Source organism: Natrix helvetica, assembly GCF_964273705.1.
Source record: "Natrix helvetica genome assembly, chromosome: 1".
Lineage (NCBI taxonomy): Eukaryota > Metazoa > Chordata > Lepidosauria > Squamata > Natricidae > Natrix > Natrix helvetica.
Window position 1 is genome coordinate 194,446,893 of NC_138548.1, and position 27,385 is coordinate 194,474,277.

The 27,385-nt window shown below is 40.5% G+C and overlaps 1 protein-coding gene across 5 annotated transcripts; it reads right to left on the bottom strand.

Moving 5' to 3' along the window:
- Positions 1–181: 181 nt before the first annotated feature.
- Positions 182–25,678, bottom strand: LYL1 (LYL1 basic helix-loop-helix family member). 5 transcript variants are annotated; one of them, XM_081937117.1, is made up of 6 exons: positions 25,506–25,678; positions 24,238–24,454; positions 21,841–21,943; positions 7,110–7,537; positions 3,210–3,301; positions 182–3,006 (listed from the first exon to the last, which is right to left on the bottom strand). In XM_081937117.1, exons 3-6 carry the CDS (start codon positions 21,841–21,843, stop codon positions 2,663–2,665), a joined length of 867 nt encoding a protein of 288 aa, XP_081793243.1. In that variant the 5' UTR covers positions 21,844–21,943; positions 24,238–24,454; positions 25,506–25,678; the 3' UTR covers positions 182–2,662. The 5 variants fall into 5 exon arrangements, with proteins under 5 accessions (XP_081793243.1, XP_081793242.1, XP_081793241.1 ...); XM_081937116.1 differs by lacking the exon at positions 25,506–25,678 and adding an exon at positions 24,537–24,766; XM_081937115.1 differs by lacking the exon at positions 25,506–25,678 and having other exon boundaries at positions 24,238–24,766.
- Between the last annotated feature and the right edge of the window lie 1,707 nt (positions 25,679–27,385).

Here is a 27,385-nt window from a genome sequence, read left to right on the forward strand (position 1 = left end):
CTGTACATCTATCAATTCTAACAGTCTGGTAGGAGTTGCTCTTGTCTGCTGACCTGCATCTTTCTTTAAGCTGTCCAATTCATTATGGTGGAGCCTGAGCAGAATAGTCCACTGACAGGGCCTGCTATGGTTCGTTTAGTTGTTTTCCTTGGAATCATGTTATTTTTACTAAATTCTGAGTTTAATTTGATTTTGGCACCTCAAAGATTTCGCATAAACAATAACAGTTAAATAAAACTATGTCACTAATTTAAAGAATGATTGGATAATAAACATTAATGGGTATCCACAGGTTTAGACTGCATTCCGTTATAGTTTACTATCCTCCTTGGATTTGCACGACACAGTGGTCACAGATTTCCCACTCTGGCTAGATTCTGGGCTAAAAGATAGTTGGCTAAGACTTGGTTGAGATTCAGTATATTGTGCAAACCCAAACAGATATCCTGGATCCTTTCACTGAGCTGGTTAGAGCAAGGACCAGTATAGCATGATACAGTAAGTGAATATGAAAAATAAAATAAAATAAACACCACGTGATTGAAGGACTGCTTAGAAAGTGGACAAGAGGAAGAAAGACATCGTGATTGCTTAGACTGCAAACCCAGAAGGTAGAATCAAAAAGAAACCATTCACAGCAAAGTGAATGAGATCAAAACTGGCAAGAGGAAACAGGAACGCCTCACAAATTGCCATTCAGCTCTGTGTATTTGGAGGGGTAATTTCTAGCATGTAACTAGGTTGTAGCCAAGGAAGAGTTACCCAAGGAATTTGTATGGTGTCAGGTAAGTTACTGGGTATTGGCAGAATAATACACCAGGCCCTGTGGACATACGTGGGCCATTTCCCCTCTGGAGACTTAAATGTGGCTTCATCCAACCATTGTTGTGCTACTGCTGTAGCTGACAGCATGTCAGAGAGGACTGAGGAGGAATCACCTCAGGATGCAGTATTTCTGTACCTTCAATGGCTTTTCACTTCTATTTCTGTCCCATCCTTCACAAACACACTACATACACACGTGCACGGACACACATGTATTTCCTCATCATTTCCTTGCAGTGAAAAATTCAAATTCAAAACATAGCATGCAGCCCACACAATCTTTTACAGTGGCAACAATTATTACCAAATAAATTATTTTTCTTTTTGTTTATGGCATTGACTTCAGTTTTAAAACATCATACAACTTGGAAGGATTTGGTTCCAAGGAGCTACTGATCTGGACAGCATTGATGAGTGTAAGAATCCCATCTTACAAATCCTCCTCCCAATAAAAGAAAATATTAGCAGAGAACAATTTCCTTTGCAAGCAAATCTGGAAATTGAACAGGTGTGTGCGTGTGTGTGTGTGTGTGTGTGGTCATCTTTCTTTTTCCTTGATCCCAAAGACTTTTCAGCAAACTACTGATTCCAACAACAGGCAGCCCAGACTTCCCGCCCTCCAGAATCATTGCTGTGGTTTTGGCAAGGGGCCAAGGGTTTGTGGAGAAGTTTGAGATATTGACTCAGCACAAACCGCCCTTCTCTTTCCAGGAAGGAAGGGAGAAGGTTTCTGAGACTGTAGGCTCCCAGCAAACCTCCCACCCCCACCCAACTGGCTCCTTGGGAATGACAGCAGCCACTGCACCACCACCATCCACTCCCTCTTAACTCCTTGAATCTGGAGTAACTCCCCAACAGCACACTTGGATCACAAGATACCATTGTTAAGGCCCAGTTCTCCTGCAGAGGTGGTGCTCCTGATTTTCGGGACTGATGATGAAGGTTTCTGCACAGAAATTCCCAAGAAAAACATTGTGCATGCAGGAAAACCAGCATGTCAAAAAGAAGAGCTCCTCACACAAACCATTGCCTGACTGAGATACTACTGAACACCCAATTAGGCAGAGCATGGCAGATGCACTGGACAGTCTGTACGGTAACGTAGCCTTGCTTTCCAAACCATTGACAAGAATGCTCAAAGTCCTTCAGCAGCTCTTTTCCCATCTAGAAAGATGTCACCATGTCGCCAGCGTCCCATTTTGATGGGAAGGTGGAAAGTAGGCTGGACCTGGGAGCTCAGCTTCTTAACCTTGCCACTTCTTTTTATATCCTTTTGCTCTTTTGTACAGGCTCAAATATTTATGTGGGTCCCTGATAACAATAATGCTTAGATTTGTCAGCAGGAGCACTATTAAGGCTAAATGTCAGAAGCATTAATCAGCAAACAGTGAAAATGAAACTCCAGAGCACCCTTCCCAACCATGGTGTTGCCTGACATCAAGGTATTCCTCTTACAACCAACAAGAGCTAGAGGGTGTCTTCTTCAAACCAGATATCATACAGCAGTTCCCTGCTGCCCTAAACCAGGGAATTGTACATAAAATCTCACTCCTCATCTCTCCCAGAGTCCCTATGTTTTGAGGCTTCCATTGGCCATTAATGGATGTCTCAGTCAAAGGGACTCCAGTACCTTCTCCCTCTGTTTTTGGACTCGTGAAGTCAAATGAAGTCTTCCAAAGTCAATATAACCCTATTATGGCAGCCCATTTCATGGGCGATGGAGTCAAGGGAGGGATGTGCAGGCCAAGGAGTTTCCACTGATGCTAGCTTGATCCACGTGTGCAGCATTGTAGATGCACAGAATGGGGTAGTGATGGTGGTCTGTTCCTGCTAGACATCACCGTGGTTCTCCTGCTTCCAATACAGTCATTGGCTCGACGGTCAACTGTTCCAGTTTTATGGATGCTGATGGTGATGGAGTCCTGGGAGTGCCATTGCAGGGGCTGTCTATTTCAGCAGTCTCCCCTCCAGTCAGTCTGGCCTGGTCACTCAGTAGCCTGACCAGGAAATTGATATATTTCATGGCCAAGCGAAGAATCTCATTCTTACTCAATTTCTTGTCAGGTGGATGGGTGGGAATGAGTTTCCGAAGCTCAGCAAAGGCACCATTTACATTCTGTTGACGCCACCGTTCCCGGCTATTAGTGAAGACCCGACGTGCCACTTTCTGGGGTTGAAGACCTGGGAAAATACATGGAAAAGTCTCAGATAGTAACAGGCCTTTGCAAAAGGGATCATGCTGAACATGAATCGGGAACTCCTTCCCCCATATTGGCAGTCACTTTATACAAGCTGTTTCCATATCTGTCACATGTTACTCTGCTAGTTCTCTCTGCTCTGTCTTGGGAGAGGAATACGCTTGATTTTTCCCCATGGCCACTCACCTTCAGTAATGTCTTGCTCATAATGACTTGGTCTTCGCTTGAGGCGGTTATTGGGAAAGAGACCAAATGTCCCAGAGCTGCCTAGGTAGATGCTAGGGAGAAATAAAGAACAGTGATCAGAGCCCCGATCTCAAAGCATGGATACAAGTTTTTATAACTTTACTTACAAATCTTCCCTACAAACATAGACTACAAATATTATCATTTTCTCATGTCTCTTGGCAGCAGGTCCAGGATCAACATGGTTCTGTGTAGGGTCTGTTGCATCCCTCTCTGCAACTCCAGCTTTATAGCATTTGTAGTATAGTGAGAAACAAAAACCCATACCTGGGATTGACCTGCCCAGTTAACAATTATTTCAGCTACATTCCTTCACATATTGTGAGTGGCTCAGTCACATTTTTTTTTGATGTATCATAGTAATCCCAATGTCATCATAATCCACTAAATAAATAAATATTTGGAGGTATTTGGCAAAGTGTGCCTCCAATTTTAATTCTGAAAAAGATTGTCATCCCATTATAGGGTAGAAAACATCCATTTATTTTATTTATTTATTAAATTTATAGACCACCCCCTCTCCCCGAAGGGACATAACAACTCATCTGCTGCAATGCCTATATCAGAGATTGGGGCAAGGCAAAGCATGTTTAGGAAAGACATCTTAAACTGACCAAGCAGAGAGAGTACACCCATTGTTGGGCTGTTGATAAACCACAGGAAGAAAATCTCAACATTAAAAGAAATTACTGGATTAAGCTGAACCTGAGACACACTAACAACTTTGCTCTTCTCCCATTCAGAATGGTCAAGAACCGATCATGTTCCCAAGGACCACTGGCAAGGACCAGTCCATCAATCCATCAATCCCTATTCAAGAGTTTTCAAACGGGATGGCACTGATTGGACCACTATCATGTAGAAATATTATTAGTGGCCTCCAGGTTGCTCACTTTCACACTGGTTCTCTCAGCATATAATCAATAAAGCTGAACCTTTGTAGACCATTTTTACAGACATATAATTTTGTGTAGCTTGGCACAATTCATAAGCTCAGCTTCCCCCAAAGTCCTGGCCACAAAACTCAATAAAACAATCAGAGTTCCATCTTCCCTGTTGTTCCCTAAATTGCTGGGTTAACTCATTCATTACAGACAGTAATAATAATAATAATAATAAATATTTATTTCTTAGCCGCACCCTCTCCCGAAGGACTCGGGGCGGCGTACAATGAAACATATGAAATAAATATGGACAAAACAAACATATAACAGAGACATATACCGAGACATACACAAGGAGGAGGTCGGCTGATAAATAAAACAATTAAAATAGTAGTAAAGAGAGTCCATGTTTTGGCAAGTCCCAAGCTATAAACAAACAAACAAAGAGGCAAAGGACTGCCAGGATCAAGTATTTAGAAGTAATTACATCCATTGTTTCTTGTCCTTATTGTCCTTATTGCTTTAACAATAAGGTGACCCCCTTCTCTTTGTGGCAGCCCCTCAAAATACTGGAATGCTGCTATCATGTCCCACCTAGTCCTTCTTTCATCTAGACTAGCCAAACCAAAATCCTGCAACCATTCTTCATATATTTTAGTCTTTAATCATCTTAGTTGCTCTTCTTCGCACTTTTTCCAAAGTCTCAACACATTTTTGTAATGTGATGAGCAAAACTGGACGCAGCATTCCAGGTATGGTTTTACTAGATGTGGCTTTATAAACCAGTACTAATACTTCACAAGATTTTGATTCTTTGACTCTGTTTATACAACCAAGGATTGTATTAGCTTTTTTGGCTGCTGCTGCATATTGCTGGCTCATATTTAAGTGATCGTCAACTAGGACTCCAAGGTTGCTCTCACAGTTTTTGAGCCTGGTTTCACCTAATCTGTACCTGTATCTTTGGTTTTTCCCGTCTAAATTAAAATCTTGCTTTTTTAGTCATTAAAAACCATGTTGTTCGATAGGGCTCATTGTTGAAGTCTATCAAAATCTTTTTGGATCCTGAGCTTGTCTTCTGGGATGTTGGTTATTCATGCCAGCTTAGTATCATCTGCAAATTTGGTGAGTCCCTCTTCTATTCCCTCATCTAAGTCATTTATGTACATTTATTTCCCAGTGAAATACTGTGGACATAATATACTTAGACTTCAGCAAGGTATTCAACAAAGTAGACTACAAGCTACTTCTTGGTAAACTAGAAAAACAGGGATAGATAGCATCACCATCAGATGGATTTGTAACTGCCTACCAAACCATACTCAATGAGTAATCCTTAATGGTATTACATCTACATAAAGGGAAGTAAGCAGTGGGGTACCACAAGGTTCCGTTTTAGATCAGTACTCTTCAATATCTTCATAAATAACTTAGATGGGGATGATACTAAGCTGGCAGGAATAGCCAACACAATAGGCTCAAGATCCAGATGGATCTTGACAGACTTGAACACTGGGGCCTATCTAACAAAATGAAATTCAATGTAGGGAAAAGTAAAGTCCTACACTTAGGTAAGAAAAACCAAAAGTATACCAGACTTAATAGCAGTAAGTGTGAAAAGGATCTTGGAGTGGACAACCAATTAAATGTGAGTTAACAGTGTGTGGCGGCAGTCAAAAAAGCTAATGCAATCCTAAATTGCATTAACAGAGGGGTACAATCAAGATCAAGGGAGGTACTAATACTACTCTATAAAGCCTTAATAAGACCACACCTAGAATACTGCATCCAGTTTTGGTCACCACACTATAAAAAAGATGTTGAGACTTTATAAAGAGTGCAGAGAAGAGCAATCAAGAAGATTAGGGAATTGGAGGCTAAAACATATGATGAACAAGAACTGGACATGGCTAGTCTAGTGAAGAGAAGGACCATGGGAAACATGACAGCAGTGTTCCAATATTTGAGGGGCTGCCACAAATGGAAGGGGTCAAAGCACTTGAAGGCTAGACAAGGAATAATGGATGGAAACTGACCAAGGAGAGATTCAACCAAGAAATAAGGAGAAATTTTCTGACAGAACAATTATGGAACATCTTGTCTTTGGAAGTTGTGGAAGCTTCATCACTGGAAGCTTTCAAGAAGTGACTGGACTGCCATCTGTCAGAAATGTTGTAGGGTCTCCTGCTTGGGTGGGAGGTTGGACTAGATGAACTACAAGATCCCTTCCAACTCTGTTAAGCTGTTACAAAGGTATTGTGGAGTACTGGGCCTAAGACGGAACCTTGTAGTATCCCCCCCTTTCTTACTTCCCTCCATGTGGATGTAATACCTTAAGGACTAGTCATTGAGTATGGTCTGTCAGCCAGTTACAAATCCATTTGGTTTTGTCATATGCTTGATGAGATGAACACTTTGACTGTTAGCATTATTATGATCCTCAGCCTAATAAGCTTGAGGCCTAAGCTGTTATCCTCACCTTCTTGCTTGCAAGAGGTCCTCTAGTTTCAACTGTGTGCGAGCTTCTACTACTTATCAACAAGCTATCTTATTAGCCAGGGATGCTTCCTTCTCGATTTCTAAATTCAGTTGTCCTGAGACTTTAAAGCTTAGCAATCTTTAGTATGACTTAGGAAAGCACCTGCCCCTAATATTGTACCTTCCAGATACGTTTGAACTACAATTTCCATGTTTTATGGAATTTTATGTTCAACATGGAACATAAATGCTTGTTAGGTATTCTGAGAGTTGCACATATTCCATGTTGGGAGATGCTGTCACAGAGAAGCAGTGGCTGCTGACAAGGATCTGCAATAGTTCTCTTTTTGTCAATTTCCAAAAATTGGATAATTTGCTTATAACACAATTCCCAGAGTTGACATTGGCAACTTGCTTACATAACCAGGATTTCTTCCTTTCCTCATTTCCCTCCCCAATATCTGGTTTCTGGACTTACTTGCTGAGAAAGGGATGGGGCTGGTATTGTGGGGCTAAAAGTGGACTCCTTACTCCAGTCAAAGGCAGGGATGATGGAGGGGGTCCAGGCAGACCTGAGAACTGCAAGAAGTTAGGAATGGGGTGTAGGGCAGTGAGTTGGGTTGTGGGGACCTCAACAGGAGTGGGGGACTTGCTGTAGCCCAGGCTGATGACAGGGACATTGGGGGGCAGTGCTGCATGGGGAGCCTCAGCAGGAGAGCTCCCCTTTGTTTGAGGTGAGAAAGAAGTGGGGCTGGTGGGGGGTTCAGTGGCCTCTACATCATTCCCCCCACCATCTGGGGAAGGAAGAGAGGTTGGGGTAACAGCTGGTGGAAGGCTTGGCTGCTCAGGTTTAACAGGCGACTGGGAATTCTTCAGCTTCTCCATCATGTTTGCTTGGCTTCTCATCTGTAGGAAGAATAGAAGCAAAGTGAGATTGTACCAGCTGTGCTGAATTTGGCATTCCAGAAGTAAAAAAATGCAAGTAGTTCTTGATTTATAATCATTCATTTAGTGACTGTTTGAAGTTACAACAACACAGAAAAAGTGACTTATGACCATTTTTCACACGACTGTTGCAACATCCTCATGGTCAAGTAGTCAAAATTTGGATTCTTGGCAATGGATTCTGGTTCATATTTATGACGGTTGCAGTGTCCCAGGTAATGTGATCACCTTTTGTGATCTTCTGACAAGCAAAGTCAATGGGGAATCCAGATTCACTTAACAACCATATTACTAATTTAACAACTGTGATTCACATAACAACTGTGGCAAGAAAGATGTTAAATTGGGACAAAACTCACTTAACAACATACATTTTGTGCTCAATTGTGGTCATAAGTCAAGGATTACCTGTAAAATATCACTGCAATATTCTAGCTTTTATGTTAAGCTGGAAAAAAGAAAAGGTAAGAAGACAAAACAATCAAATTGGATGAGATCTAGCACCTTCCTTGTCTAGATTTTCTTTCTCATGATGACCAATTATGAGTAAAGATGGTGGGAAGCCAAGGGCAACAGAATATTGTTGATCAACATTTTTTCCCAGCAAATGGGACAGAAAGGCATCCTCCTGGACTTCAAAGGAACTGCCTAGTCTCTTTTTAAAGCCAGTTGATAGCTATCACTGTGCCTTGTGGTTACAAAATCCATGGTTTAACTGTGTGCTGAGAAACAGACTAGTGCCTTTTGTGTGTCCCTAATACTCTGTTGTTCAGCTTTAGTGGATAATTTTGACTTCCATGAGTATTAGGAGAGAAGAAGCAGATTCCCCTAACCTATGTATTCACAACCACCTTTTTCTGCATTGGTCTGGCATATCATGCCTTGCTCAGTCCAACTGTTTGCAACAGATTTTTGCAAATGGTCCAAGGGATGAGATGTTATTGTGAGAGGATATTATGTGTTCAGTTTTGAAATACATACAATTGATTTTATCATGGAGGAACTACAATTATGGTGCCATATCACCCATGATATGACAACCTGAAGTCCAAGTATGCATGCATGGCTTAGGACAGGGGTCCCCAATCCCCGGTCCGTGGACTGGCACCGGCCTGCAGCATGCCAGCAACTGGGTTGCACAAACAAGCGAAGCCCCATCAGAGGGAGGTAGGCAGTATGTGAAACCACGCCCCTTGTGGTCTGCAGAAAAAACCTTTCTCCGTAGAACCGGTCCCTTGTGCCCAAAAGGTTAAGGGCCACTAGCTTAGGAGAGTGAAGGTAATTTCTTGTGGTATCCAAATACAAGTTTCTCAAGTTCTGCATGAATTCTAGATCTCCTCTGTGACTCTGAAGAAACAAGATAGAAAGAGTGTCTGAACTTCATTACTGGAGAAGGCTTTTGAGGATACCGTGGACAGGCAAGAAAACAACAAATAGATCCTCTCCAAACCTTTTCTCCTGTATCTGCTTGAAGATGTATACCTGTTTATTCATCACAGTGCATGCCAAAGTAGATTCCAATCCAAAAAAGCTTATTCCAACATGAATATGTGACTGGGGCAACACTGTGATCCAGACTTTGACAAGGCTGGGATTTAGTTCAGCCTGGCTGTGATTTTCAACCGTGTGAAGAATGGCTTTTACTGAAGGAGATTATGAAAGCTTGATCTGTGGTGACTTCCCTGCCTGCAAGGAGAAGAGATGGCGAAGCAGATAGAAGCAGCAAAAACCAGTGGTTGCGGTTGTACCCAGAGGCAAAGAGAATCAGCCACACTCATGTGTGGGTTTCTTCAAACTTCTGCTCTGTGTTTGTGGGAGGGGAAAAGGCATTTCTGTGCCTCCTCGGGACTGGCAGGGCCTGCTTTCTTGAGACTTTTTCTTGAGGAGGTTTTCTCCTTCCACCATCATTATGTTTGTAGAAAGTATCCCCAGCCAAGCTTGTACCCAAGCGAGGGCTTCACTGCTTTCTATCCCATATTACGGGATAGAATGGAACTACAACCTGCACATTTCAATAAACTTGGAAAGTGCCAGTCTGAGGAAGAGCTTGTCTTCAGAGCGGGAACTTGGGAAAGATGCAGAGAAAGCTGCCCAGATATTTTTCTTCTTCTTCCCATTACAAGCCGAATGCTTTCAGAGTTTCTTAGAACATGACTCTGTTATGTCATGCAATATAAGTGGGAGTTCCAACAAATAGACAATGCACATGCCGCAGTTTGCAGCAACACAACATACTTTTGCATTTTGTCTGCTTCTGTCTTCTTAATCCCCCATCCCTTTTAGGATTTTTGCCCCTTACATATTTTTTCTATTTCTACACATGCAAAACGTGAGTTCTTCCAAGTGCTTTTTCCATTTCACGATAGCAGGGTTAGGCTTAGGGTTACATAAATATGGCCCCTTGGAAGAACTAAGGTTGCTGTTAATATATTTGCGGTGTGGTCGTTGATTTTCATGTAAGCAATATGTTGACGTTTCTTCACTTTCTATTTTATCTCTCTACTCTCATGTATAAAGCAGCATCTGCAGTATCATTTCTTTTTAAAGCATTGATTTACTCATTATTACTGGTACTTGCCCCGATCTAGTCAAGGACTGGTTGAAAGTATTTTTCGCCACTAAAAACCTTATGTCATTGAAAAGCATATTGAAGGAGGTGCTGCAAAATGACTGACAGAATGGTGGGCTTGCTAATTCACAAAATGGTGTGTGTGTGTGTGTGTACACATGTGTATGAGAGAGGGAAGAAAATGAGAGGAAAATGAGCACCAAAAACTAGAAGATAATTTTATAGGATCACTTTTTGCTACCTACTTCTTAGTTCTTCTATTTTATTTCCTAAGTCCATCACAGTGGTGGGTTCCTACCGGTTCAGACCGGTCTGGACCTGCCACGCCCTCAAACTGGTTCTCCAGATGGCACCATAGGTGCCGCCATCTTGTTTTTTGGTTCTGCGCATGCACAGAAACTCTTAAGCTGCACTGTGCATATGCGTGCACTGCCCATCAAGCATGCACAGGGCGCACAATGAGCAAACTGGCAGTACTGTCTGCCGGAACCCACCCCTGGTCCATCACCAAAAAAGCCTTCTGCTTCTGGTTTAAAACACAAATTGATTCAGATGGTAAAGACCATGGGTCCATTCTCAAGTCTGCAGGTTCATACAGAACTGGAGGCCAATCAGCCACTGCCCTTTCTGACCAATAACTAAAAAAGGGAACCTGCTTGTTAGTGCTTGGTTGCTGCTATCTGCTCTCCTTTAAAAAACAAAGTACATTTGTTACCATTCCCACAAGTTTTTGTGTTTGTTCCAAACTCTGATGATGCCGCCCTATAGTTACTGTGACCTGGGAGGCAAAATGAGCCAGTGCTCTGAAATGGGAGCCATAATGTTGTTTGCTAGTGAATTACACCTAAACATTCTTTGAAAACGGATGTTTTGTTGGAAGGTGGGTATTTAGTCCTTTCTTCCTCTTCTATTGCATACATGCCCACAAAAAGTGCTTCGGATGGTTAAGGCACCCTCCCTCCGAGTAGAAAGTAAAAAAGCATAAGAAGCTATGATGGAGGGGGAAACGTTCACAACTTCATTCTGCTAGAGTAAACAGTATCTTCTCACACAGATAAAGAACTGCATTTTCCCTCAGAACTCCCCCCATCCTCAGATTACTGTATTTTTCACATTATAAAATGCTCCAGACCATAAGATCTAGCACCTAGCTTTTGGGGAGGAAAGCAAAAAACAAATCTGCCCCTTCCTCCCAGCAATTTGCCTCCTTGCAGCAAACAGCCTGGTTAGCTTCAGCACAGCTGATTTAGCACGAACAGCAGATTCCAGGCTGCGGGGATCACCACCACTCATTGCCCCCATCGCCACCCATCACTGCCGCCACCTATCTCTGCCTCTGCACGCCCCATTTTCTGCCTTTGCACCCCCCATTTTTGTCCTCTAAGCATCCCGTTTTTGGCCTCCACGCATCCCGTTTTTGGCTTCCATGCACTCCGGTTTTGGCCTGTTCCAGGCAGCAGGGATCACCATTTGCCAGCAATAGGTGGTGACAGCAATCCCTGCCACCTGGAACAGGTTGAAAACGAGAATCGCAAAGGCTAAAAATGGGGCACAGAGGCAGAAAATGGGGTGCGCGAAGATGGAGATAGATGGCGGCAGCAATGGGCCACAGTGGCAATGGGTGACGATGGCAGCAATGGGCAGCAGCAATCTCCACAGCCTGAAACAGCTAATTGGTGGTATTCCAGGAGGCCGATCCAACCGCCAATCAGCTGCTTGTACTAAATTAGGCTGTACTGAAGCTGACCAGGCTGTTTGCTGTTTGCTGCAAGGAGGAAAATTACTGGGAGTCAGAGGTCGAAGGGTGGGGGCTGGTGGGTGGGAGGGCTTTGGCAGCATTCACTCTATAAGACGCACAGACATTTCCACCCACTTTTTTTTGGGCGGGGGAGTGTGTCTTATAGACCAAAAAATTTGGTAATTCCACAAATGATAAAATAACAATATATGTATACAATGCGTATAGTGTTACTATGAGAGCCAGCTTGATATAGAGATATAGCACCAGGCTAGAAACCTGAAAACCTACTCCTAGACACAAAGGTAGCTGAGTGAGATTGAGCCAGTCATTTTCTCTCAGTCTTAGGAAGGAGGCAATGGCAAACTACTTCTTAAGAAAAACTGCAAGGACCTCTCAAGCCAATGTCTGAGGACTGGACACAATCAAACAGAAGAAAAAAAAGTGTTACTAAAAATAAATTGCATGTTCTGCACTAACACAGAAAAAACATTCTTTCAGCCATGAAAATGTAATTTAAGTAGAAGAAAAGGGGTGATACACAGAGCAAGTTTTTTATTCCTTTAATGGTCATTTGGAAAGGTCAGTTAGGATCAGTAACCCAACAGCACCCAGGGCGAGAATGGTTGTGAAGCTTTGGGAGATATTTGGAATGTGCAACTTGGATCTATGGAAGTGTCCTACGAACCAACAACCAATCAGTTAACCGGTAACTAGATTTGAGACTGATTGGTCTCCCATTGACTTTGATTCCCAAGTACAAACTACAAGCTCAAAGTGCACATCAGGGCAGGATATCCACTTGTTTAAAATTACATCTGTCCCACCAGCATATTTCTTTGGGGCAGAGTTTACTGGCCACGAGTGAGTGGAACTAAGCTCTCTTCATTCACAAAATTGCTTTCACTGGCTATGTTTTCCATTACTAAGTTCACTTCCAGCATCATATTCCTGCAGGAGAAAATCAGAAGTGTCAATTGCACCACAGTAAAAAAATCGTGTTTGACACATTTGGCAGGTTTGACAAATGCAACGCCACTCATCAAGTTATCCTTTTGCATTTAATTTTATGCCAATCCCTGCAATAGCTGTGACATTGCAAGATCACAATCAAAATAATGCTTCTCCAGCAATTGCTTGTCTTAAGAAGAATGCCAAGAAAAAGTAGCCACTGAAAAAATGATATATTGCGTACAACTGACATTTCAGGCTGGAATGTTCAGATAGTTCAGGTTAAGCACCTAAATTTGTTATCCTAGAGCAGTGGTGGGCAACCTTTTTTTTCAACTGAGCCAAATCTCGCCAAAACCACGATTGAAATTTATTTTGAGAGCCACATTTTTAAAACCGAAAATACATAGGATGGTACACTGTTTTTAGTTTCAATAAACTCTGGCATTTGAAGCACACTGTCAAGTTACAAGATCCTTGCATCCCTAACTCTTTAGGAAAAAAACCCCAAGGGGTCTTCAAACCTGACAGCTTTAAGACTTGTTGACTTCAACTCCCAGAATTCCTCCTCCAGTCATGTTGGCTCAGGAACTCTGGCATTGAAGCATGCAAGTCTTAAAGCTGTCAAGTTGCAAGACCCTCGCACCCCCAACCCTTTAGAAAAAAAAACCCCAGGGTCTTCAAACCTGACAGCTTGAAGACTTGTGGACTTCAACTCCCAGAATTCTGAGAATTGAAGTCCACCAAGGGCATCAATCATATTAGCCCAGGGATCTGCAAAATTGGCTCTTAAGACTGGTGGACTTCAACTCCCAGAATTCTGAGAATTGAAGTCCACCAGTCTTAAAACAGCCAACTTTGCAGACCTCTGTGTTAGCCCAAAGCCTGGCGCTGGGTGGGCCTTGCTCCCCCATTGGTGGAGTCCCAAGAAGCGAGGAGGGAGAAAAAGAGACGGAGGCCAAGGAGCTTCCCCCCCCCCGCCCCCTCCCAGCAAAAATCTAACCGGGGAGCCGGGCGGGCAGTAGCAAATTAGCCGATCACGCCGCATGGGCAGTAGCATAAGTAGCCCCTTTCCCTTTTTTCTTTTCGACCCACAATGATTAGGGAGGATCCTGAAGTCGGGCGGGGACGAGAAGCGAGGAGGCAGAAAAAGAAACGGAGGCTAAGGAGCTTCCCCCCCGCCCCCTCCCAGCAAAAATCTAGCCGGGGAGCCGGGCGGGCAGTAGCAAATTAGCCGATCACGGTCGGTTAATTTGCTACTGCCCGCCCGGCTCCCCGGTTAGATTTTTGCTGGGAGGGGGCAGGGGGAAGCTCCTTAGCCTCCGTTTCTTTTTCTGCCTCCTCGCTTCTCATCCCCGCCCGACTTCAGGATCCTCCCTAATCATTGTGGGTCGAAAAGAAAAAAGGGAAAGGGGTGCTTGTTTTGAAGTGCCCGAGAGGAGGGAGGAGAGCGGGCGCCCGGCACACAGAAGAGCCACATTAAAATGTGTAAAGAGCCGCATGTGGCTCGCGAGCCGCGGCTTGCCGACCACTGTCCTAGAGTCAACTGATCAAAGCAAGTTGACAGATGTTTTGTTTCTACCTGAGTTCTTTTGCCACTGAAGAGAGAAAACAGAAAGAAGAGTTTTAGAGATCTATCACTAGATAAATATGTCAAATGTAGCATTCTTTCTTGTTTCCTAGTCAGAATGCCTATATTGGGTTTCCAATTTTACTGTTTCAAAAGAGTCTGAAGACCCAGCTCTTCTCCAAGGCTCCTCTCATTGGCAAAATGGTACTAAAAATGCAAAACGAAGAAAAACAAATTTAAATATGGTGTGGATTGATTACAAGAAGGCATTTGACTTATTACCCCACAGCTGGATTAACACCTGTCTGGGAAACTTTGGAATCAGCAAAAATATCTGTACATTTCTGAAAGCAAATATGCAAAAATGGAAAACAGTTCTAACAGCAAATGGGGAGAACATTGGTGAAGTCAACATCAGATGAGGAATCTTCCAGGGAGACTGACTTTCACCACTACTGTTCAACATCGCATTAATTCCACTGAGAATAATCCTATGAAATATAAACCTGGGATACCAAATCTCAAACCAGAATGGCAAGATAAACCATCTACTATACATGGATGACTTTAAAATATATGCAAAAAGCCCCACTGAACTTAAAACAATACTCAACATAGTTCAACTGTTCAGCAGTGACATCAAAATGAACTTTGGACTTAAAAAATGTGCTACATTATCCATGCAGTGAGGAAAAATGGCTTTAGATAGACATTGCATCAAGAAAGAAATGGAAGGTTTAATACTCGCTGCTCAAGAACAAGCACTATAGACTAGTGCCATGAAAGCGAACATACAAAAATCCACTGACAATCCAATCTGCCGACTTTGCAACAACAAAATTGAAACTATTTAACATTTAATATATGAATGTAGCAAAATCACATAAAATGATTACAAAGCTAGACATGACTGAGTTGCTAAATTAATCCACTGGTCATTATGTAAAAAATATGATTTACCTGTATTCAGAAAGTCATGGGAACATAAAGTGAAAAAAATTGTTGAAAATAAGATGGTGAAGATCTTGTGGGACTTTCGAATACAGATAGATCATCATTTGGAACACAACATGCCAGGTATCAGAATTGTCGAAAACTGAAGCATACAATTTATTGATGTCGCTGAAAAAAATCATGAAATATTGCGACCTGGCCACTGAAACTACGTGATTATAGATAAAACATGTAAGAGTGATACCCATTGTCATTGGGGCACTTGGCACCATATCCAAGAATTTTACAAAATACATCAAGAAATTACAGCAGAAATGACCCCAGCGGAACTGCAAAAAAACTGTGCTACTCGGAACAACATACATTTTAAGTAGATACTTGATCAACACATCGGAAGCTGACAGCAACCTGTATCAACTATCAGTGCCAGTCAATGATATTTGTGATACATTTTTAAAAGTTCAGTTGACTGAGTTTCATGTTTAATGAATAAAGTATATAATAATAATCAAACTCAATGGGGGAAATACCATCAAGGCAATCAACACCTGGGCAATACCAGTCATTAGATACACAGCTGGAATAGTGAACTGGACTCAAACAGAATTAAAAGCAATGGATAGGAAGAAAAATAATGACCATGAATCACGCCCTTCATCCTCGCAGTGACATCGACAGATTCTACCTACCAAGGCAAATAGGTGGGCATGGAATGCTGCAAGTACATCAGATAGTTGAAGAAGAAAAAAGAGCTTTGGAAGAATATCTAAAAGACAATGAAGAAGATGCACTGAAGTTAGTCTGCAAGGAAGGCTTGCTGACTACTATAGAGACCAAACTGGCCTATAAGAAAGACCAAATGAAGAACAGAATGGAGGCATGGGAGAACAAAGCACTACATGGCCAGTACATTAAAAAAATAGCAGGGAAAGTAGATAATAACAAGACCTGGCAATGGCTAAGAGCAGGAAAGTTAAAAAAAGAGACTGAGGAATTAATTCTGGCTGTACAAGACCAAGCCTTAAGTACAAATGTATACAGAGTTAGAATTGAGAAGGCAGCAACAGACAGTAAGTGCTGCCTATGCAAAGAAGCTGAAAAAACAGTGGACCATCTGGTAAGCTGCTGCAAGAAGGTTGCACAAACTGACTACAAGCAGCGGCATGACAAAGTAGCAACAATGGTGCATTGGAAGATTTGCAAGAAATATCATTTGTCTGTACGCAAGAACTGGTGGGACCATAAAATAGAGAAAGTCATAGAAAATGAAGAAGTTAAATTGCTCTAGGACTTCAGAATCCAGACAGACAGGCACCTGCTACAAAGCACCCCAACATAACAGTTGTCAATAAGACAAAAAAAGTCTGGATAGTGGATATGACAGTTCCTGGAGACAGCCGAATAGAAGAGAAAGAACTGGAGAAGATAACAAAATACAAAGACCTACAAATAGAAAAAGAATGACTATGGCAAAGACAAGCAAGGGTAGTACCAATAGTAATAGGCACCTTGGGTGCAGTCCCAAAACAACTGGAACATCACTTGAACACCATAAGCATTGACAAATTTGCCATCAGTCAATTGCAGAAGGCGGATTTACTTGGAACTGCTTCCATCCTGCAACGATATCTGTAACACCATCAAACATTCAGATTTGCCTATTCCAGGTCCGTGGTAAGGACTTGATAGGTGGACAAAAATGGCTGACTGTGTAATTATTATTACTATTATTATTATTATTATTATTATTATTATTATTATTATTATTATTATTAACAACAACAATGACAACAACAACATGGCTATGGATGAAACATGTAACAGTGATACCCATTGTCATCGGGGCACTTGGTACCATGTCCAAGAATTTTACAAAACACATCAATAAATTGCAGCTTCCTGCAACAACACCATCGGAACTGCAAAAAACTGTGCTACTTGGAACATCGTATATCTTAAGAAGGTACTTGGTTGATAACTAGGACGCTGGCAGCAACCCGTATCAAACATTAGCACCAGTCAATGGTTGACTGTGATGCGCTTTTGAATGTTCAGTTGACAAAGGTTCATGTTTAATAAATAAAGTAAATAATAATAACAACAATAATTGGGAATGGAAACATAGTGAGAACATTAGCAAAGGATGATGGTTACAAGTACCTAGGCATAAAGTGGCAGGGCTTAAAATAAATAAAGAGAAAACTAAAATACTAACTAAGAATTTAACCAAAAGACAAAATGAAGAACTGGAGGTGAAACTGGAAATTTCAAGGGCCAAGAAAATTAAATATTTGGGAATATGGCTATCGGCAAAATGTATTACAATAAAAGAAGATAACTACAATAAATTGCTATGACAGATACAAAAAGATTTGGATAATTGGACTAAACTACAGATATCACTAATTGGCAGAATCTCAACAATTAAAATGAATGTTCTACCCAAGCTACTTTATCTTTTCCAAACAATACCGATTAAATTAGAGAATTTTTTTTCCGAACAACTAAATAAAATGGTATCAAAATTTATCTGGTCAGGGAAAAAACGTGTATTAAATACAAATTTCTACAAGATAGTAGAAACAAAGAGGGCTTTGGCCTCCCAGATTGGGAGCGCTACTATCAGGCGGCAGCCCTAACATGGCTCAAGATTCAACTAAAAAATAAAAGAATACTTATGCTAGAAGGCCACGATCTCCAACTAGGCTGGCATGGCTTCCTCTGGGAGGGAAAGAATAAATCTCATTCCTACTTCCAGAGACACATAGTAAGGGATGCCCTGTTTAAGGTCTGGGAAATTTTTTTTAAAAAACCATTACGTGAAAATCCCAATCTGGTTATCAACGATGGAGGCAATGACATATCCAAATCCTATGGATCTCAGCAAAATGGTAAGCTATGCAGAACTCTTAGATGAAAAAGGAGAACTAAAATCAATGCAAGATCTGAAAACACAAGGAATAAATATGGAATGGTGGCCCTATTTACAAATTAAAACAAGATTTGGGAGGGAAAGAATAAATCTCATTCCTACTTCCAGAGACACATAGTAAGGGATGCCCTGTTTAAGGTCTGGGAAAAATTTTTTAAAAAACCATTACGTGAAAATCCCAATCTGGTTATCAACGATGGAGGCAATGACATATCCAAATCCTATGGATCTCAGCAAAATGGTAAGCTATGCAGAACTCTTAGATGAAAAAGGAGAACTAAAATCAATACAAGATCTGAAAACACAAGGAATAAATATGGAATGGTGGCCCTATTTACAAATTAAAACAAGATTTAAAAAAGATCGGGAACAATACGGAATACACGAGAAACAAATGGAATTAGATAAAATATTATTAGTAACAGGAGAAAAATGATTACTAGATTATATAATTTTCTCTTAAGATATAAAATGGAGGAAGAGATGGTAAAGGAGACAATGATTAGCTGGGGAAGAAATTTTGGCCATAATATAGAGTTAGAAAAATGGGATAAACTATGGGAAAGAAATTATAAATTTACGATGGCAGTAGCTTACAAAGAAAACGTCTATAAAATGTTTTATAGATGGCATTTGCCTCCAACGAGATTGGCCAAAATGCACCCAAATTTATCCCCCAAATGTTGAAGATGCAGCCACAAGCCTGGAACATTCTACCATATGTGGTGGACGTGCCCCATTACAAGGAAATACTGGTGCAAAATTTGGAAATGGTTGGAAGAAATTACTGAGCGAAAAATAGAACTCAAACCAGAAGCATTCTTATTAGGACTACTAGACCAAAATATGGACAAACAATCTCAATACATAATCATACACATACTTACTGCAGCCAGGATTGCTTTTGCATAAAACTGGGGAAAAAATCAATACACCCGCAGATGAAACTATAATCAGAAAAATACTCGAATGCGCAGAAATGGACAAAATGACAATAGAACTAAAAGAAAGAGAAGAATTGGACTTCTATAAAGTATGGAATAAAATGTATAAGTGGCTAGAAATCAGAAGCCAAAACAGAAAATAGAGAATATAAATATATGGTTGTACAAATAATTAATATTATTATAAGTGTTAATACTAATGTTGTTATATTATATGACAAGGTTAAAGCAATAGGAAGGCAATGCAGAATGGAGAATTATAAAAACTAAGCAGGAAAGCCGATATAGAAAGCTGTAAAATTACTGTATATTGTTATGTATGTTTTGTGCTTTGTGCTTTCTTGTTGTGTTTTCTTTTACTGTTTTTAAAGATTAAAACATTCAATAAAAATTATTTATTAAAAAAAAAAACAAGTACCTAGGCATATTGGAAGCAGATAACATCTTGAATGAAAAAGTCAAAGAGTCAACGCAAAAGGAATACATCAGGAGGGTCCGCAAAATATTAAAATCAAAGCTGAATGCTGGAAACATAATTAAAGCCACTAATACATGGGCAGTTCCAGTGATACGCTACTCATCTAGAATCATCAACGGGACTTTGGCTGAACTGGAAAACCTGGACTGGAAAACATACAAACTTTTGAATATGTACCACGCTTTACATCCACGATGTGACATCGACAGGTTGTACCTGCCAAGAAAATAGGGGGCAGGGGGCTATTGCAAATCCATCAAACTGTAGAAGACGAAAAACAACGTTTGAATGATTATTATTTTTTTTTCAAAGAATTGTATTGGTTTTTTTTAACATTTATAAGGAAAAGGTTAAATGGAAAGGTATACAAATTTTGGCAGCTGCAAAGTGTGGCAGGCGACCCTACGTTTGAATGATTATGTGAACCAAACTACAGAAAAATTTCTGCAGGCTGTGAAAATGGAGAGCATTATAAAAACAACAGAAACAAAGGCAGAATATAAGGAAAAACAGCTGGATGACAGATTACGTAGATGGAAGACCAAAGCTTTGCATGGACAACACTTGAAAAACATTGAAGGAAAATGTGATGACAACCTTACATAGACATGGCTTAATCCAATTCCTCCCTTCCTTTCCCCTCCCTCCCTCCCTCCCTTCCTTCTTTGTGTGATATTTTTTCTTGAACCAAAAGTTCCAAATGTTTTAGCCTTATTTTATTAAGATGGCTTTCTGCCCTAGGTTTTTTGTTTTCTACTCTATGAGATCATTTTGAGATGATATGACCAACACCATTATAACTTGAAGCAAACAAACACCTATTTGCAATGAACAAACTTAAGCTTTGTATTTCTGCTCTATTGGTTACTGCAGGAAGAATATTTGGAATTTGATCTTCAAGGCAAAAGAAGTAGTTATACTCATTCCAGAAGTGCTACAGAAAACACCTTTCCCATCAGCAATTCACCCTACCAGCAGTCCCCAGCAGGACTGAAAAAAATGCACAAGCAGTAACTGGTTTAACGTGTTCATTTGTGAGGTTCATGGGGAAGGAATAGCCATAATGTTGTCCCAACAGCTGACCAGTAAGTTACCTTGTCATTTCCTTATCCTAGACAAAGAAATCCTCTTTGAGTATATTGTTGCTTTAATTTTCACTCATTCCCCTCTATGGCCACACATAACTGAAAAGTGGCAAACAGAGAATTTGGGGCACCTGTTCTTATCAGGACTCCAGAGTTTTGTACTGTGTTTCCCTACCATCTTATTTTCTTTTGACACCGAAATAAGCACTTGGCCTTATTTTCGGGGAGGTCTTATTATTTTTGAGGTGCGGGAGGCAGCAAGTGTGGTAATCTCATGACTGCTGCTGTGTTGCAATATTTGGGGGGAGGGCTTATTTTCAGGGGAAGGCTTATTTTAGTGCATGTGCTCAAAAGCCCGATTGGATCCGTGGAGGTCTTATTTTCAGGGAAACGGTAGTGGTAGCAGAGGAGGTGATGTGAGTGGAGGAATAGAATGTGGCAACATCCCCGTCTTATTTTGGACAGTTTGGAGACTTAAAAATGACCAAGACACAACTCATACAGTCATCCTGGATCACACAGTGCCAGGTGAGCAGGGAAGAACAAAATGGGTCAGCACTATTATATGATTATGTCCTGTGGTAAGTGCGTCTAATGATGGAGAGAATGGGGACACTTGCTAGGGATTCATATCTGCACTTCCCTTGGCTATAAACACAGGGCCATGCTCATATTAGCCTCACCTTTCCCAATTTTCCAGAACCACAAAGCCCATCATGCAACATACTCGCTTCTGAAAACAGGAGATATAGTCCAGTACATCTGAGTTGTAGCAGATTAGGTAAGGCTGCTATAACCTTTCAGTGGTGAAACATGCTTAGTTCTGGAAAATATAGTTTGTTCAGACAATGCTTACATTTTTTGCCTGATGAATTTTTACTTTAAAGGTTTTACCTTTTTTGCAACTACTTAGATTTTAGTCAAAATTCTATCAAACCTAGTGCATATTAAAACACATACATGAATGATGGGATTTCACTGTCAGTGGGACTGTTTGAATAGATTGTGAAGCAACAAATAGAAGGACAAATTCTTCTACAAACCATCTACTCAGTACAAATGAAATGATGTTTAGGTGACCTCTCCTTTCCCACGCCTCTGATTCATCGCTGAGATAGATGGGATGACCTTTTGCAAAGCAAGTAACTGAAATGAAGGAGATAAAATAATAACAAAGCACATGCCAGGACATTGCCTCAGTCCTTTGTTCCTGTATCAGGCAATAAAAATCTTTTAAAAATTAAGGAAATGGTTTTGCAAATTTCATTAGGAGGGTTTGGCCTCCCAAACAGCAGAATCCAAGGCTCTTTCAAAGCCATTCTTACCCTAAATTAAAAGGGGGAAAAGGGCTCCCTTTGAATGTGTATATTTGGATATGCATACAATTAAAAAGCAGGAAATGCTTTTTCAAAAGCCAGTTCTGCCACTGAAATACCCAAATTATCACATTCTCTGAAGCTGAAAAGCAGCCTTATTAGAAATTCACAAGTTTTGTGTATGCAGCTCTTCACTAAGGGCACCTATTATGCAAAGGGAAAAAATGGGGAGCATAAAACATTATAAGTGCTAAATAACTATGGAAAATTCACTAAAATCCACAAATAATTTGAACTAATTAAATTAAATTTGTTCTCTTACTTCCAGGGGTACTGACTAAAATCAAAATACTTCTAATTAAGTGGATTATTAATTTTTGCTATTGTTAGTACAGCTGCTTATTTTTGTTTTGTTTTCTTCAAAGCACTGATTAAACTATGCATAATACAAAACCATCCCAAGTTTTGCCTGGCATATCAGAGGCAGAGGCATGCTCCAAAAATGGAGGAAAGTGAAGGCCATTGCTGGGGTATGTGTGTTTGTATGTAGGAATGTCAAGGAGTACAATAGAAACATTAAGATTTTACAAAGTGTCACGCATCCATTTTGCCCCTTAAAACATCCCCCTAATGTGAAAAGGGGAATGAAATGGCTGTTATTATGTCTATAATAATATTTTATTAGCATAAGATTCAACGATGTTTGTCTGACATAATGGCATTGCAATTTCTCCTGGAAGAAAGGCCCAGTGAATACATTCTTCACATGTGTTGTTTCTCTCTTATGACAATTTCACACGCTTACATTTTTCATTTGTTTATGCGAGGAACGTATACAAGGATCCTCAGGTTTCCAGCAAATGTGCTCATGCCAAAGGAAAATATACGTGTGCAATGCCACATGTGACAATATACAGGCAGCCTTTATTCCTTTTCCTACACGGAAGTTTGTCACAGAGGAAGTGTGTAATGGTTATAAAGGCCCCTCCTTAAAACAAGCGGGAAAAATCACTTTCCCTATTTAATATTTCTAGCTTCCCAAAATATTGAGGTCAGCTCTATAATCTAGGAGTATATATGCCAACTATATCCTTAAAAGTACATTAATTAGTGTATTATTCTGAAATTCAAACATGCTCCTTACATAAATAGTCATATGGGTCCTTATTTTATAGATTATAATAACAGCAGTCTATCTTAGTGTAGAGAAAGTCATAATAATAGATAAAAGAATACTAAGTGTTACTCTGATAGGATTCTTCAAAAAGCTTTGGATTTAATCTTACGAAATACATTGAACCAAGCAAATCACTCAGTTTTATTTCAGACTGCACTCTGGAAGGAAACCATGAAGCTGATATGTCATGATAAGGAATGCAATTGTCAGACTAATTAGATATATCACTGTAGGTTAAATGATAACAATGATGCATTCTAAGAAAAACTAAAAGAACTCAAATAAAAAGTATAACTGGTAAGTGTAAATCTATTGATATCTTGAAATTATTTAATTGTAAACATCACAAAGAGAAATGAAGACTCATGTAACAGCTATAATTGCCAGCAGGATGTTATTTTAACTTTTAGAATTTTTAGTTTTTAATGCCAAATCTATTTGGCTTGTGATTATAGAAGAGTAATCTGAAATTCTGTAGTTATATGTTCTAAAGCTTACAGAAGCTGCTGCTTTTCTTAAACTTGGCATATAAAGAAACGGAGAGCGAGTTAGAAAAAGGCAAACTAGTTTAGGAAAATAGAAATCAAAAGAAGTAAAAAAGTTTTAACAAAAGTCATTATTTCAGAAGATGCTTTAAACTTCCTTTTTACAGTTTGCTTGATATAATAAAAGAACGGTTATAAAAATACAGAGACTATTTACTACTAAAGAAAAATAAAGACATGACACTACATACAAGGAAAACATGCAGAGCAATGTATGTAAAAGAGATTTAGTCCTAGGAGAATAGTAAATTGCAAGAAAGGGAAACAGCTCAACTGCCCAACCTATGTGGAACTAATGAATGGAAAGACATCAGTCCACAATCTTTTCTAAAATCAAATCCTTGCTGAAATGCTCTTTCTTGCCTAGAAGCATGCTTTCTCCCTAAATGCCCCGATCCTCACCTGTCCAATTGTGCAGGATCAAAATCATCTTCCAGTTTCCAAAGGTCAAAGATGGACATCTCCAAGTCTCTGTTGCTGGCAAGGAGGAAGATCGAAGAATTCCAGGTGATTGCCAAGGATCTTCAAAGGGAAAGGAAGGGTCACCTGACTGCTGGCTGTAAGAAGGCCTGGATGGCAAAGTGGAGGGACATGTAGAGAGGGTGCTGTGAGAGTCCACCTGATGATGAAACACAAGATGCTAAGGTCCGGTTCTAGAGTCTGGAAAGGATGTAACCCACCGGCATTATCCAAGAATTTACCCTCATCGTCAGCCACATGGCTGCTGCTGGCTGCCATGCTTGGGGGCCATGATTCACGGCTGTTTCCTCTCTCCACCAGTGGCTCCCTCAGCCAGAACTTGCAAATAATTATTATTGTCACTGGCGGTGGTGTTGGGGACGTCAAATCAATTAGGCTCCAGCTTTTCCTGCCACCTTGTTCCCTCTGAATCCCCCCCTGTGGCCACTTCTCTTTTTTGACAGGCTCTCTTTGGCCGCTGGAAGGAGCTGCTTTGAAGACGGAGCCTGGGCCAAGCCCCCTCCCCCTTCCCGCCCCCTCCTGCTCCCCTCCCCGCCCCTGCATGAGAGAGATTTCCTGCCCTCTTTGGACAGGGGATGTTCTGCAGCTTGTAGATAAGCAGCACAGGAGCTGCCTGCACAGGACTGATAAGGAAACTCCCAAGTCGGACCTAGCCTAAGCCAGAGGACTTGGAAGGCAAACAAGAGGAAGCCCAGCGTCTACATGCTAGAATCACATAGGCCAGTAAGCACTAAAGTCTACACAGCACACACAGGAGGGAGGTAGCTTAGTAATCCTTAGGGTGCTTTCACAGGCAACCAGAAGTATGCCTTGGGTGTGAGGATAGCCAAAAAGCAGAGAAGAAATCAGGTTTTGTCCCTCCAGCCTGCTGGCTTGGGGTTCCTTCCAGATACTGTGCATATCTGCCTCCAGCTGGGCATCCCACGAACTTGGCTGAAAGCCAACACTTCCTTCAGCCTTACTTAATGTGGATATCAGCCCAAGAGCCATTGGCAGCAAGATCAATGGCCAATTAAAGACCTTAGAACTTCCTGTAAAGAAAGTATGTTTACATGGACCAATGTGAATTTATTAGCCTAATAGGCACTCATCTAACCTGAGGCCATTTTGATGTCATTCTTTTTAGCCATGTCATTTAGAGCATGCCTAAAGGAAACTGGCAGAACTGCACATCTTAGGAAAATTAATACCTTCGTAGAAAGCTCTTCCGTTTGGAATGGATCCCTTGTGAGTGACACAAGACAAAACAGACCATAATACAATGCAGCTGGTCAAGAGTCCTGTTCACATGGAACATCGTAACGTGACTGCCACACTGTGAATGGTGGGGTGAAATATCTTCTTTCAGCTGAGCCACAATTACATGAAGTATTATTTGCATACCTTAACACTATTGGGGGAAAGTGAACATGATTCAGCCAATCTACATTGTCAATCTGTATGAAGATTAAGAAAACAGCCTGTACTATGTTGTTTAAGAAACATTGAAAACCTGATTGTTCTCCCAAGTCCTGGAGACTGAATGACTGTAGACCTCTCTTCTACTTTTTTTTAAATTGTTTTGTTTCATCATGGTTCTAGTACTTTTTATATTTTGTTCTTCTATTCAGCTGTGTTATTTATATGGATGGGGATTTTAATTATAAGCCATCCAAACTTGCTTAAGGTATGAGCGTTTTTGAAATTTGATAAATAAATGAAAAAAATCCCCAGTCTTCACTGGAATATGTAAAACTCCTGAACAGAACTGCCCTAAGAACAATCCATGAAAATATATTATCAAACTAAATCAATTAATAAAAATCTAAAGTCCGTGAGCAAGGTTGTAGGTTAGGAATGACCCCAAATTTTAAACAGAAAAAATCCACAAAAAGGAAAGCAGCCATCATACACATATGGACTCACCTTTTGGCTTAATAGTCAAGACTAGTTTTCAGAAGCAACTATGAAATTTTCACTGCCCGATTTGCTTATGACAACCTATTATGACGAGCTACCCTTGCAAGCTTCCATGGAGTGATTTTGGTGTAACAAATTATTTGAAAAACCTTTCCTGGAACTCTTGGATGCTAATACTGTCAAGAGGACTGTATGTATTTGTTTGTGTGTCTGTGTGCATGGAGAGGGTTCACCCTTTAGCAATGGGTGCATGCTGAAAATATCTACAGGCAACATGGTGTTAGGAGTAACCCCCTTTGGTGTTGTTGTTTTTTCATTATCTTTAACAGAAGTAAAATTTCTCCTCTGAAAAGTTTGCTTTTTGGATAATATATCTTCAGTGTGCCAATACAATACAATACAATAGTAGAGTTGGAAGGGACCTTGGAGGTCTTCTAGTCCAACGCCCTGCCTAGGCAGGAAACCCTATACCGTTTCAGACAAATGGCTATCCAACATCTTCTTAAAGACTTCCAGTGTTGGGGCATTCACAACTTCTGGAGGCAAGCTGTTCCACTGATTAATTGTTCTAACTGTCAGGAAGTTTCTCCTCAGTTCTAAGTTGCTTCTCTCCTTGATTAGTTTCCACCCATTGCTTCTTGTTCTACCCTCAGGTGCCTTGGAGAATAGTTTGACTCCCTCTTCTTTGTGGCAACCCCTGAGATATTGGAACACTGCTATCATGTCTCCCCTAGTCCTTCTTTCTATTAAACGAGACATACCCAGTTCCTGCAACCGTTCTTCATATGTTTTAGTCTCCAGTCCCCTAATCATCTTTGTTGCTCATATCTGCACTCTTTCTAGAGTCTCCACATCTTTTTTATATTGTAAAATGGACTTTTATAGTTGCCTTCTGTTCCACTACTCATTGCAGGCAGAGTGGCATTCAGCAGCCACCCATGCTGCTGTACAGTTTCTTCCAATTGTTTTCCGTTTCTAAGGAAAACAATATACCACCATGTATGCAATCAACATGGAATTACATCTATGATTTTTTTCCTTAAAAAAAATAAGTTATTTTCCCTTTCCCCCCACCCCTTTCCTCATTTTTCTTCTTCTTTAACAGAACTAGTTTCAACTAACACATGAGAAAACACAATCATATTTAAAGATTCAAATAATGCAATGGACA